Below are 15,575 nucleotides of genomic sequence, written 5' to 3' on the forward strand. Positions count from 1 at the left end.
AAAAAACAACACAAATGAGAGTTCAACATTTTATTTCAGAATTGGAGCAGCGAAGTGACGGGTTAGAGACGAGATTAAAATATTGATACTTTGATTAAATAAAATCCAATTATTTCACAATTAGAGGCCGACGACAAAAAAAAAAAAAAAAAAACAAGATGAGGCATTTCTTCTCTAAAATTTAATGAACTGGATATCCACAATGGAAAGTAATTAACAAAGGCACAGATCTTAGACCTTTAATATAATTGAACTAATTTCAAATGCAGTCCAAATTACAATAAGCAACTGCAAAAGATCAAATCACTCGACTTTTTAAAATCAGCTCCATGAATTAAAATGATTAAAAGCAACGCCCCATATTCAATTGCTGAAAATTTGAAAACTGCAAACTTTCACAAGTCGTCAAAATTGAAGGAATAGATGGCTTTAAACATACTACTTTGTACATTGTAAAGTTTAAAAACTGGAAAAGCCCCCCTCCCCAACTTACCTGTTTCAGTGCTGACCGTTATTCGTTCTCTTTCACACGATTTGATGTTTGATTTAAATATTGTAAAAACAGGTCTGTTGTATGCCAACAAGGATAAACCAGTCCAGTTAAAATTTTTATTTTTTATTTCTCTCACCCACCCACCCAATGGCAACCTCAAGTTAAATTACAGAAAACTGTCCGGTCTGCTGTGGTTAGCCAGACCTTTCAATGGCCCTCACCAGGCTGCCCCTGTAGCTTACACAAGTGGTTTTCAACCCTTTTATAACAAATGTGGGTCTGCCAAAAGCAACTATGCAAATAAAATAAATACACATTCATGAACACTAAATAAAAACATGAAAACAATGTAACCTAGTTAAACAGCTGCTGGCTGATACTGCATAACTTATTAACTAGACAAGATACAAAAATGTAATAAGGCAGCCATTAAATCCCAGGACATCAGCCACAGTTTAGATCATTAAAACAGACCACTTTCCCTCCTCTCTCTCTTTGTGTGTATATCTCACACACACACATTTGGAGTCCTCCTTACTTGCACAAATAAAACCCCAAAACGTAGCACAGCTTTCATACCCAATGTTAGAAATGGTCCACTATATGGTAGCCTTGTCTTTGAACTTTAAAAACTCCTCAAATGCGGAGTGGCTAAATTACATAGAAAATTATATTCTAAGTTAAATTTCTCCTTTCTATACAACTTTCCCTTTAACCTAATTACAACAATTTCAGGTTTGAAATGGCATTTCTTAGTAAGGTGATCGTATCTTGTTAGGCAGATAAGGTTTATATTCAAATTATACACCAATGCAATCAATCTTTAGAGCTGTTCAAAAGTAGGAAGATAAATTATGAAATACAAATTTGACAGTTTCATCACACTGGCCCTTGAACTTACCTCACTCAGATTTAAAACCAGTTAAAAATAAATAAATAAAACTTAACATGTAATATAAAAAACATACACTTGGCATACACTTTCAAACTATTTTATGCAAAATGTGCAGAGTATCTAGACCACAAAAACACCAGCAAGAGAGAACTCCCACCCCACACACACACACACACGACATTGCCTACTTACTGGTATTGTGGAGGTTTGTTTAATCTACAGTATTAGATAGTAAACAGATACTGTTCTATGACAAACTGTTATACATTTTTATATCAGCAGGACAATACACTGCCTGCAAATCAAGACCTAATTTTCTGACCTATTTTAATGCAGAACGGAATTCTGGTAAAAATTAACGTTGAGCAGCTTTTTTTTTTTGAGGGAACAATTTGATTTTGCAGATCATCTAGTATTAAGCATGGCACATCAGTGATCAAACACATTCCACAAGAGACATACTTCAACAAGTTGGGCAGTTTAAAACCATTTGTGTTACAGCTGAATGCTTTCCAGTGCCAATGTCAACAGTGTCTAGTTTGCGCATTAAATACAAAAAAAAAAAAAATCCCTGACTAATTACCAACCCTACAAGCAGCAAGCATTGCCAATTGCTTTTGGATGTTAATAAAACTTTAACACTGCCTCAGTGATTACACCCAGTCTAATTTCATATTTTACAGTTTGTTGACATGCAATGGCAGCAATATATTTCCAGTTTTTACTGTTGAAACCCGATTCAAATATACAAAGACCAAGCAGTAGTAATAGTCATTTAGATGTAAAGTTAGGGTGTCTGTTTACTTAAGACAATGAGCTACTCTCGCACTACCTGACATGTGTGCATGTGCAGGGTTATCAAAGAAACCACAGGCCTATTAAAAGGGAATGCCGAAAGCAGTTGACACATAAGAGGTTAATATGGATTTGTTCCACAGCCACTAAAAGGGCAGTACTTGTGCTCAGAGATGAACATTCTTCAGTTATTACTGTTAGGGTTTTCAACCACAAAACCACCTTAGGACCATGGAACAAAACTAGTTGTTTCTTTTCCAACATCCCTTTATACATAATATTACTTGCATTCCCTTTACAATAATTATGCTAGTCTTCTGTATGTAAAAACAGTCACAGCATTAGGATTTCAGATGAAAAGTAGAACTCTGTACAACTATCCAAGCTGTTATGTTTGCGCTTATAAAACCATGGATGGTCCTGTATTGCAATGCTCAAGACGTAGCACTTGGTAGATCTTGTATATAAAATAAAACAATTGCAGTACAAAACAGTATTTACCATGTAACAAAAATAACTTATTTGTATTTTGAGCATTTAAAAAAATTGTTCATTATCCTTTTAAAATTATATTATATATAACAAGCTGAACAACCACTCAATCTTTTACATCCTCAAGGAACAGTGAGCTATTGGCATTTCAAATCATTTAACCTTGAAAGTAGTTGTTACATTTCACACAACCGGTCTTCAGTTAATATTACATTACTATATAATATGGCCTATAGAAAGAGAACGTTTGAAACATGAAAAAGGTTGTGTGTACAATTTCAAAATGTTTAAAAAAAAAAACCCATTAAATTCTAGGATTCGTGTGGGAGTTAGGTTATTATGTACATTATTAAAATCACCAAAACAAAACACTTTAGGCAAGTTTATCTGCAGGTCACAAGCTCCTAAAATCTCATTTATCCAGGGCAGCTTAACACTTAAAACAAATACTGAATGCTGACTTCCAAAAACATATGGCCTGTCATTTATAAAAGACATTTGTAACAAACTAACATTCAGTCAAATCTCTTTGTATTATCCATTTACTATGCTATGTTGCCAGCAGCTTGTTTAAAATGTATTGCTTGTTTTACAAGTATGTAAATTTCATTAGGACCGGTTACCAACAGTGCACGACAAAGCCTTTAAAAAGTTTGAGCCAAAACATCAATATGTGTTTCATTGAAATAGATATCATATTTATCTAAAATAGAGGAAAAGCAACACACAAGTAAGTGTTTTTCTGATGAATGTCAAGGTATGAAAAAAAGTCTTCACAAAAAATACATTTAATATAAAAAAAAAATGAACAAAAACTTGAGGAATCCGGAATAAATGTTTTTAAAAAGTGAAGCTTTTAAACAATCAGCCCCAGTAAACAGTTTATTACAACACTAAATCTAAATTTAATTACCAAAGCTGTGACGTTTACAGACATTATCAGAACAGGAACATATTCTGCAACAAGAAAACTAAAAACAATGCTTCTATTGCAAATTGCTTACACATCTGTCAAAATGTTTTGGAGAGAGAACAGGCAATTTCTTTATTTTTGCAAAGCAGAATCTTTTAAATCACACAGGTTGTTTTACAAATAAAACTTTTAAAGCAACATAAAAATAAAATAAAAAAGAGCCATCGGTTACCATGAGTGTAGGTTTGCTTTACTCTACTGTCGCTCTGTTTTTACACATCCTTGACTGTGAAGTCCAATCCGTCCGAGAGAAGAAAAAAACAGACAAGGACGATCTTTCCGTGAAGGGCCTCTTCTGACTCGTTGAGCCTTCCTCTTCCTTCAGCTGTAATGTGTCAAAATGTATGATGTAGGTTTTTTTCTCATTCCCAATACATGTACACATTACTCTAAACTACACAAACAAATAAACCTTACAGAAACATTTCACATGCATTTATGAATCTCCTTTATCAAGGTGACATCACCATCTTGCATGACAGTTTAAGCAGAACTTACACAAAGTGAAACACTCCTGGCACAGGGAGGCACTGTGGACAATGTAATTAAGCTACAGACACCCCACTCAAATCACTGTGCTTACAGACCCTTTACAAGTAGGATATTGTAAAGGATTTCATGCTTGTTAAGAGTTGAGTGTCATTTGTTTTGGATGGATGGGGGTGGGGTGGGGGGGTCCCTTGATACACAAGGAACTTGTGTTATTTTTCTTGTATTGCGTGTACCTTAGACACAAAATACTGGACTTAATATGGATATACATATAAAAGAAAATAATGAAAAGCACTCAAAAGAACAAGAGAAAAACTTATTTTACCAATGGCTAGGCATGCATTTATGACAGAAATCTGATGTAACAATAGTTATATTGATTATATGGACATAATGCTTCTTAGCAAGTTTGAGCAGTGTGTTTTTATTTTAGATCTATATTACAACCCCCCCACCCCAATATGAGTAAATTGGATCCATACAGTTCAACAAAAATGTTTTTCCCTGGATTAGATTGTACCATCACATTCAGACACTGGAACTATTCCTCGAACTGGAAGAAAGAGCACCCCAGTCCACTAATTCTAACTGGGTTCTGAGAGCCTCCACCACCCCCCTCACGGAGTTCAGATCCAGATCAATAAGCCAGGATTTGAACTCTTCACTTTCTGAAGCAGAGACTCAGATGCACAAGATGAAACACTGAGCAGCCACCACTCTGCATCATCAGTGGCACGGTATCACATGTTTCCTCTACAAGCTGCAAGACCGGTAAAGGTACCAAGTAAAGCTGAGTAATGCCAATTATACTGCTTGTAAATAGTAGCCAAGAAGCATTTGCATACTTATTTACACCAGGAAGGGTATAAGCAACGGTGACTGTATAAGGTTCCATCACATTAAGCATTGTAAATTGGGATAATTGACTGCCACCACTATCCTGGGAACATTGTACTTTATATAGAATTAAAAAAATAAAGCATGCTGCATGTACAATCTACGCAGCAAATAATGTGTATAATGTGTGAAGAGCAATGTTTATTTAAAAATGTTATACAAGTAAAATAACTGTACGAGTCCACAGGAATAGCAGTGGCAAACAAAAGCAGGTAGCTACTCCCTCAGGTGGAGAAATATAGCAAACATTGCAGAAGAAAAGAAAACAAGGAAAAGGTTAACTACTAAGAAGGAAAATAAACATAAGTCAGCACTGCATTCTTGAGGTCTGTGAACATGAAGACCAAGAGACAGTTAGAGAAAGGACAAGCTGGTTCTCTTCCATGCACCCTCTCAGTAACACACACACAACCCTGGAATTGTACATTAACCTGTAAATGTGTTATTGAAATTGTATTACCTTGTTTCTCAAGTACAATTACCTTTCATTAACAATCCACACAATATAAAACATCTCCCTCTTGGATTAACCAATACAGATACAAATGAACAAACTTAAAACTGAAGTCTCATTACAAATACAATAAGCTTCAGTCAGGCTTCCATCATTCAACCTCAAGACACCAGATACAAGTGCCCTACAAAAGTGAAGTCCATTTCCCTCTGTGTCTCTTCCTTATGGAAGATGTGGTGGCTCTACAGTACATGCATTTTAGGGTGCTGAAATGTCTACTAAGCTACTACTGCAAACTGAGGGAAGGACCAATAAGGGACAGACCCTTTTTTTTTTTTTTTAACTACTACAAACTGAATGACTTGGCATAAGAATGGGTTAGCCTTCACATTAACCTCCACATTTGTATCACATGCATACAGCACCCTTTAAAACCACTCTTAAGAATCATGATTAATCTGTAGGTGTGGTAAAGCTCAAGTTCGCATCATTAGCACTATGAAGGCTTTTTAATGAGGACCCAATGCAATTCATATGGTGATTTTTTTAATCCATCCCTGCACCAAAATCAGATATTAGCAAGTGCCTTAGAGATTGCAATCCATGGCAGTGTACCGGGTAAGGCTGCAGATACTCCACATTTAAAAATAAACAAATCCAGCTATTTCAGTACCAAATTCAAATGAGCCAAGTTTGAAGGGCGAACTGGCCTTATTCATCTTTCGTACCCAATTTGCCCACCCACAGTCACAAGCGTTTCTCTGTTCTGTACAGAATTACCTAGTCTCACACACATTGGTTAGATTTTTTTATTATTATTTTTTTTAATATAAAGACTACTACCCAATGGTGTTAACCCTGAAACTTGTGTAGGTGTGTGTTTACCAATTCAGTACTACATAAGAAATTCAACTTTAATCAAACTGAAAATGAGCTGCACATTCACAACACATAAATGGGGTTTTGAGTGAACACTGCTAAATAGGACAAATCTTGTACATGAATTTCTTTAGAAATTATGTCAGAACAGGAATTCAATGGCAAACAACAGAAAACCCCAAAACAAACACCAGTTTAAAATAACCTATTGTAGGGTGTATTAATACAGCAATGCAAGGTATTTGGACTTAAAAGCTGTTCTTGTCGTCACTAAACATATTCTGGACCTAAAAATTCACCCTCAGCCCATCAGGCATGTGGAAATCAATCCAGGTGTTCCATTACCAACAGCAAATTGAATATGCAGTGTGTCTCCTTACAGGGCATGTTGTGTTATAATGTATATACATCTGGCATTAAAGGCAATAACATTGCAAGAGATGGATAGGGCACAAGCACACAAGAAAACAAGTTAAATTTTAAGTCATGTATACATACAAATGGGAGGTGGATCCTTTATAAAAACAGTCCAAAAAATGACGCGCTAGCTGTATCAAAACAGAGTTTAAAAAAAATAAATAAAAAAAACCCACAGGTGACCAGCTTTTTATTCAACGTTGCAGATTAATTCCTGTGTATGTCAGTAAAGTTCCTGGTAGAAGCCACAGGGAAAGTACTGTAAGTGTGCATTCTATCAGGAGCTTACCGTAATTTATTACATGTTCTTTCCTTCACAAATTAACACACAGGAGTTGTGCTTGTTTGTACAAGGATTTAAAAACTTAATTTCAGGGATGTAATATATAAAGCAACAAAACTATTCACATCTAAAATGCGAGATTTTATAAAAAAATCTCAAAGTAGATGAATACATAATTACAGGTTTTACAGATGTTATAAAGGAATTTAAACCTTTTGTTGAAACACACATTTTAGATATATATATATATATATATATATATATATATATATATATATATATATATATATATATACACACACACACACACACACAATGTACATACACAAATATTAGAAAAAACAAAAAAGACAAACAGCTGTACTAATAAACTGCATATTTACAAAGGAAATAACCCAATAAACTGTGCACCTCACAGACTGCTACTTCACAGGGCATGCAGACAAGGACAGTATTACAACTAGCCTTGCAACAACCCTTTGAAGCATGCAGTTGCATTATTTTATTGTACAAACTCTGTACAAGTTAAACTGTGGCTTGAACACTTTTAAAGATTATATTTGCAATGCAAGTAAAAGCACAGCTTTAACAGCTTTAGCTGTTCGTACACCATGAACCAGACAATTTGTTGCAAGATTAATTCTTGCCTGGGGATTTGCTCATTTCAGCAACAAATAATTATATACCCAAATAGTAAACAAGTAGTTTACATTGTGCAAAAAGAGAGCTTTTTGGACACAAGTAATGCACGGCTTCATTGTTTTTTTTACAGAACACAGATGATCATACTGGAATGAATTCAATTCAAGACAGACAATCGTGCAGCTGTCCTAATAAAGCATTCATACCAAAAAACAGAACATTTCTGAAACAGCAGATTCACCAACAGAGCACAACGTTCTGGAAACGTGCACAAATGTGTACTTCAGTATACCCGTTACTACAATTATTTAAAACACTAAAATTGTAAGTCAACTCTGACACGATCGCGTTTCAAACTTACCTCCAAATACCTACCAAGAGCCACTATAGGGCACACAAAGCATCCCGCAGAACGGCTTGAGAATCTGCTACACTTTTCCTACAGAATGAAACAGGTATCAATTGGTAATGTAATGAGCCGAATACACACCTTTCCTAGCGGTGACGGTATTCCCTCTCCCTGTCACGCTCCCGGTCTCGGTCTCGCTCCCTGTGCCTCTCGCGGTCCCGACTTCTTTCCCGGTAGTAGTCTTCATGTCTGTCGCGGCTGCGTGACTTGTGGCGCCTGCTCTTCTCCCGCGAGCGGCTGTGATCCCTCTCCCTGGACCTCTCCCTTCTTCTAAAAGGAACACCAGAGCGTGACTCTCCTGAAAGGCTGAACGGTTTTCTGCATCATCAGCTTCAGCACGACTGGGAAACAGCTTAACATAAAAACAACCTCAAGACTACAATGTTGGTAAAAACTAAATGTATATTAAATAAATGTAAATACATACACACAACAGCAACAAACAGACAGGATGCCAAAGAGAAAAACTGTTTCAATTTCTACCAATTTCATAGCACATCTGAAATTATATATTTTAAAGCCATTCTGAACGCTTAATTATATTACATAAAATACTCAACTATTGTACACTGATCCGATGTTTTTATAATTCATTAAGATATGCAAAAAAAAGGAACAAGTATTACCTGGAGCCAGAGCCATAGGACTTGGACTCAATTCCATGCAGACAGTCCTGTAAAGAACTGATCAGCACTTTACAGCGGTCATCGGCTGATACTTTGGACTGCTTAATTAAAGAAATAGCAGTTACCAACGTCTCTATAGCACTCCCATAGTCAGCTGAAATGGGAAAAAAGAAATGAAATTGATTAACACTCGCTCCATAAACCGTGTTTATAAAACAATGTGGTGATGCTGAATGTAATAAGAGATGCCAGCTGACCTGCACTGGCATCTGAAACAGCCCTTGATATGGCACTACTGGAGATTGCTCGATTCCGGTTCATTATTTCTTCAAACTCTGCTTCGCTCAATGGAGTTCGTGCGGCATCCATTTCCCTGAAAAGGATTAAAGACTAGGTTACACAGAAGTGTTGAACCAGGAACGGCGCAAAGGAAATAAGATTTCAAAAGAGAAAAAGGAAATTGGTGGCTAAAGTTAATGAACCGCCGATTACGCTTTACAATTTTACTTAATCCCCCCCACAAGCAAAACTACTGACTTTTCTAAAAGAATGCATATAAAATAGAACTCATTAAACTATCAAATGCTATTTATTATTATTTATTATTATTTATTTTTTACAGCCTAGTTTTAAAAACACACACACACACACAAAAAGTTCTTGCACACGGTTTCTGTTCGTTTTCCACGAGTTTACTAACCCTGAATCACTTGACTCGCGCAAGTTCTGGTCGCCATTTTTCAGATTCACCACCCCCTCGTTTATCCACGGGTCTCGGGATCCAAGGTCGTACCCGCAGATTAGCGAGGGTCGCGGATTACTGAAATTAGCCAAAAGGGGTACATTCAGGGTTACTAAGAATAACTACACTAAAACAAGTAAATGCATTTTTATTTATTTACACACACATAATATATCTATCACTAAGTAATAACAGCAAGGACCTACACGCTTACCTCCCTACAACTAGGGCTTTACAAAAATAATTCCAAACAATCTATTACTTTCAAACAGTAAAGAACTTTAGCAGGGCTGGGACGACGGATCGAATCGGTCCAATAACCATCGATGGATCAATAAAAAATGAAAATGGTGAAACCATGTTTCATTAATCCATTTTATTAGGATGAAATTAAATTATATAAAACTATATTCTAGTTCCCAACCTTTGCTTTCTATTTCTTTCCAAACCCAGCCCCCCCACACACATCTATGCACAAACATTTTCTACAATCAACCTGGGAACTCAGTCAAAAGCGTGAGCAGAACAAACAGTGAAATACCAGTATAGCTGCTGCAAGATTAAAGCTTTCTCGGTTAAATTACTAACAATGCCGTCCGACGTTTGGAAACTTTTTCTAAACAAAATGGAAAGGTAAAATGCGGCATTTGTGAAACTTTGTTGAGATTCTCCAGCAATACTACAAACCTGCAGGACCATTTAGTGAGGATCCATCCAAAAAGAATATGACAACGTGAGTACTAAAAAATAAAAAGGAACTACCTACAGTGGCATCGTATTTTGGAAATAAAATTGGAGCCAAAAAGTGCCTGAGCAAAAGAAATAAGACCCGATAGTGGATGTTGATACATTGTGGAGGGAACTGCATTTAAAAATCTGATGGCGAATCTTGCTCAGGGCTATGCAATGCCTTTCCTTATGCATATAAACAATCATACTGGGGTACTTTTTAATGGTGTGGCAAGTGTGTGCCGAGCAGGGCACAATACAAACCTATGCATTCAGAACAGTTTGGAGGATGTTCGAGCTGTACACACATTAGTAGCAACAGCAAGAAGACTGGTTAATAAAATGAGCTGGCAACAAGTGCTTTAAACAGAAAACAAAGAAATGCTGAACACAGAAAAGGCGCCACTAAAGTTAATACAGGATGTGCAAACAAGATGGAACACAGTATATTATATGTTTTGAACATCTGCTTGGGTTTAAGTGGCCAGTATTTGCAGTTTTGTCAAACCCTGATTTGACAAAAGTTTGATGGCGCTACTTTAGATGTACCTACTGAGCAGGAGAAGCTAATGACCAAGGTATCCCCTCTACTTCATCATTCGAATTAGCTAAAGTACTGTTAAGCGCAGATTAAAACACTACAGCTAGTTCCATGTACCCAGTTGCAAAGGGGATAAAATACAGACGGAGCAAAAGTTCCCAATGAAGTTTGTGAAGGGGACACAACATCTGCTTTGCCAAGTCCAAATGCACAAAGTTTGCGAGAAACTACTCTAATTTATCACAACGATTTTGTTTACATCAACTGAATGACCTAGGCGACAAAGTTATGCCACTGCTTTTTGCATCATTCCTTGCTTCCCAGTTTCGCATTTGGATTTCCTATCAGAACAATCCAAAGCGACTGTAGTTGAAGCAATGCTTTCCAGACTAGTTAGGCTCACGGACAGCAGTCCCGCTAACAACACGAACTGTGCCACTAAAAGTGACTTGCCAGTTAAAAAGAAAACAAAAAAGACAGAACAAACATTTGCATTGTTATTTCATGGGCAGCAGCACCGGAAATGACCTCCAAGGAAAGCCTAAATCAGACAAGTGATGACATATACCTCTGAACGAAGATCCACTGCTGTAGTGGAAAAACAACCAGACACGCGTTCCAAAACTAGCAACCTTGGCAATGAACATGTTAACTACCCCAGCAACATTGAGTGTTCGCAAGGCCGGGATAATAGTTAAACTCGGTTCGTCTTTGAAACCACAGAATGTGGATGCCATCATTTTTCTCAACAAAAACAAAGTAAATCTCTCTAGACCACGGACTGTATAAAATAAGCTGGACTTCTGAAGAGTTAAATTAGTTAGTGTTCCTACTTCATTGGATTTTGTTACAAATTATTTTTAACCAGTTGCTGTTAGTCAAGACATTTTAGGTAAGAAACATGAACCATTTGTGAGAATGAGAAACTCACTGGGTATCGTTTGATTTATACTAGAACACAGGAAATGCCCAAGGTTTATTTTAGTCAAATTAAAGAGAAACTGCAGAAACATTTAGTTTTTGTGCTTACATCACATATCTGAAAAACGTCTGATTTGTTTACTGTATGTTTTGCGTAATGGAAAAAAATGGTGCATCGCCTCTAAGAAAACAATGCTTCGATGGTAGAAAAAACACCATCGTCCCAGCCCTAAACTTTAGTTTAACAGTCTAGTTTAGCCAGTGACGGTCCCTCTATTTGGTCATGACTACTCAATTTAAAGACGATTGTATCCTTAACAACTGGAACTCCCTTTCCTGGATATCCTGTGGATTACCAGTGCCATCTTATTTTGCTTTGCAGCTAAATAAAGACGTACAGGTTCATACCACCTGACTAGAGAATGCGTATCCACTTTTGTGGACTATGTGACTAAGAGCACACAACCTGTGTGGACAGCCAGATTAGAGAAAGGAGAAACAGAAAGGAGCAGCGGTACACAGTACAGCAGAACATCAAAACCAGAGAGTTCCAGAATGCAATTGTGTAGGCATTTGAGAAGTCAAGACAGGCCATCCAAAATTACCTGCCAGCTGGACCATAGTCCCCTCTGTCATAAGGTGGCGGGCGGCCATAAGGATCAGGAGGAGGAGGGCCCCGGCTGTCAGAGGAGGGCATGCCGCTGTTGTTAGGGGGTGGGAAGAATGCAGGGTTGACATGGGGTGCTGGTGGAGGAGCCCCTGGAGGGGGCCCAGAGAGGTGTGGGGGGGGGCCAGGGCAATGGGGGCCCGATGGGGCCTGGCGGACGGGGAGGGAATGGTCCAGGGGGTGGGGGAGGACCCTGCTCCTGGGGGGGAGGGGGGCCTGGAGGCAGTCCATAGCCATCGGGACTGGGGGAGGGGGGCCGGGGGAGGGAGGGGACCCACCCATGGGGGGCTGCCCGAACGGCTGTCCGGGGAACATGACTGGTGGTGGAGGGCGGTCACCACGGTTTGGGGGCCCTGAGAGCGGTGGAAGCATATTCTGCCCAGGTGGGGGTGGCCCGGGGTGGCCTGGTGGACCAGGAGGGCCGAGAGGGGGGCGAGGTGGTCCTTGCATTGCTCCTTGAGAGAGAAATAAAAGAAACAGGAAAATGTTACATTTATTTTAAAAAGCCTTAAAAGCTGATTTCAAAATCTATCGAAAAAATGCGATCCCACTCACGTCAACAAACACAATTAAACTTCTTGTACAGAATGCAACAAGCGTATCCATCCCTTATATAACTGTGTTCAACTGCTAGTATATTTATTTTAAAACTTAAGTCCCTTGTTGAAACATTTAATGAAAAGTGCTGCACGTTTAATGGAAGATGTGTAATGACCTGTGCTGCACTTTTAAAAAACATAAATCTTTATCACAAGAGGTCAGAATAGGAGTTGGTTCTGCACAGGCTGCACACAAGTGTCACTCAGGAGGGACTTCATAATGAACATGGGACTTTTCCCCTGCATGCATCAGGCTATATTTTTTTCACTGTTATCACTGATTTCATGAGTTCTATTAAAAATATCCATTGCCATGTAATATGTAGTTCCCCATAAAAATTTCTGAAAGAATAGTGTAAATATACATTTTTTTATCACTTAAATACACAGCAAACATTTGTCTTATTGACGCACCACCCGTTACACTGCATTTAGGGACCTGGCAGCCAGTCTAGTCTGGTAAATGGCTGAACATACTGCATAAAGCTGCACGGTTTCTTGCATCAAAGATCGGAAATATTTCTGCTGAAGATCGGTCTATAAAGTACAAGTATGTTTTCATTGTTTGATAATTCACTGATGGTGAAACAGAATGTCTAAAAGGTGGACATAAAAAAACACTTCTACAGTTTAGCATTTACTGTTTTTCAGGTAAGAATTTAAATAATCTGGAACATTTGTTGTATATTAACCTCAGAATTATCATTTTGAGCTTAAAAATCGCATTTTTTTCTGCTTTAATAAATCATGAAATATCTTGAAATACCCATTTTTATACTGATTAGTAATACTCCTATTAACACACTTAAGTGTACTGTACCAAATTATTAAGATGCATCCTGCTGCTGGTAAACAAGGTGGGTTTTATTTTGGGTGAAAAGGAGGTTTCTGACCAAACTGTAGCTTGCTCATGCTGACAAGCATATTTCACATTTTAACCAAGTTTGCCAGACCACTTATTGTTTTGAACTCTTGTCAGTGTTCTGTTAGATCCCTGCCAAAGAACACTCCTCTTAAGGAAATAAAAAAGTAATGGTCTCAAATAGTCAAATATGTTAGTGCTAGGACAAGTTTTTCAATAGCCAAGCAAATGTAAGTTAATTTGCAATATACATACACAGTCTATGTTCACTGACAAACATATCCATAAAACTGTGGGGCAAAAGACTTTACCTTCATTCAGCTGACAGGAGAAAACAAATGAGACAGTTATCAAACATGGCATTAAAAACTAAAAAAAGAAAACCCAACCTAATGCAAGCAAAATAAAAGGGCAGGCCAGCACAGTCTTGTGTACCACAGAGCTTAACTGGGACAACCGCCCCATCTCGGATTGTTGTAAACTGTGAATGGGCCCAGAAGCAAACTTAACAGTGTACTGTGTGTAATCTTACTATTACCTACAGGGAAGGAAAGTTACCATGAAGACTATGAAAAAAGAAAATATAAAATCCTAGTTTTGAAAGAATATTCAAAAAGTATTAACTGCAAGAATGCCTGTCCCAACACTAACGTATATATTGGTATGGTCAACTCTTTAGAATGCACCTCGAACCCAAGCTGTACACTGGTGGCCTCCGAGTGCCTGTGGCAGCTTTCTGGAAACCGCTCGGGGGAGAGGTTACACAGACTTCAAAAGTTAAATCCCATCTGGAATCATATCTTAACATCACCCCTAATTTAGGATAAAAGACAGATACCTACCCCCCACCACTCCCCCCCCTCTTAGCCAATTAGCCAAATACCCATTCTCTTATCACCAAACCCACACACCAACAAAACAGCTCCCCATCCTTACTCAAAAGCCACCATCCATTTTCAACTAGTTATATTTTGACTTAGTTGACACAGTTTAAAAAGCTGGGCTCAGCTTTGGATCACCCCAATGAATCTTGATTCTTAACATAAAACCAGCAATAGGGTATGAGGCCTTTCACCTCTGGGTCGCCAGTTCGAATCCCGCCCAGGTTGGAAGCAATTGAAACTCATTTCCATCAGATGGCTGTCCTGGAGCCTATGTGAAATGAGTTCAGGTAGTCTCAGCCCAGATCCTAGTGGAAAAAAAACCACAATCACAACTGGCACCTTCGCCGGCAGTAACGCACAGGGGCACTAAAGGAAAAGATGGGCAAGCTGGCTGAACCACCCTCCCACCCCCATAGAGGGTGGTCCTTCCAAAGCAGGGTTTGAGGCACACTGGTGGAGTTGAGGGGGTTTGTTTTTATTGGAAGGGTGGCAGTGGCGGGGGGTTACCTGGGAATGGTGGGGGTGGACCTCCTGGTCCACCAGGCCCTGGGAACCTGTCCCCACCAGGACCAGGAGGTCCTGGGAAGCGCCCTCGTCCTCTTCCCAGGGTGAATCCTCCACGGGAATTAACTCCTGGGGGGCCAGCTTTGCCTTCACCAGACATCTGTCCTGACTGTGTACCTAGAAACAAGACAAAAAAAATAAGTTTTGATTTTTTTCCCTCCCTCCAGGCAGAACAGAAGTGTTTGTATCTCTAAATATGAGGGGCCAAAAGGAGCACTGAAAGCAAGTTACTGAAAGTAAGATGAAGCATTTAAACAAACTGAAACGTTGCTACTTTTTGCACTTTTTTCAACAGTGCAAGAGAAGTTGCTAGACCCTT

At 38.4% G+C, this 15,575-nt stretch overlaps 1 protein-coding gene across 1 annotated transcript in view; it reads right to left on the reverse strand.

Moving 5' to 3' along the window:
• Positions 1 to 15: 15 nt before the first annotated feature.
• LOC121320078 (cleavage and polyadenylation specificity factor subunit 6-like) overlaps positions 16 to 15,575 on the reverse strand; it is a 20,871-nt gene continuing 5,311 nt past the window's right edge. The window contains 9 exon segments of the mRNA XM_041258256.1: positions 16 to 3,973; positions 8,203 to 8,388; positions 8,748 to 8,901; positions 9,005 to 9,120; positions 12,286 to 12,474; positions 12,476 to 12,582; positions 12,585 to 12,802; positions 14,884 to 14,997; positions 15,200 to 15,373. Of these exon segments, the coding sequence (XP_041114190.1) occupies positions 8,208 to 8,388; positions 8,748 to 8,901; positions 9,005 to 9,120; positions 12,286 to 12,474; positions 12,476 to 12,582; positions 12,585 to 12,802; positions 14,884 to 14,997; positions 15,200 to 15,373 (1,253 nt within the window). The 3' untranslated portion in view covers positions 16 to 3,973; positions 8,203 to 8,207.

Source organism: Polyodon spathula, chromosome 8, assembly GCF_017654505.1.
Source record: "Polyodon spathula isolate WHYD16114869_AA chromosome 8, ASM1765450v1, whole genome shotgun sequence".
Classification (NCBI taxonomy): Eukaryota; Metazoa; Chordata; class Actinopteri; order Acipenseriformes; family Polyodontidae; genus Polyodon; species Polyodon spathula.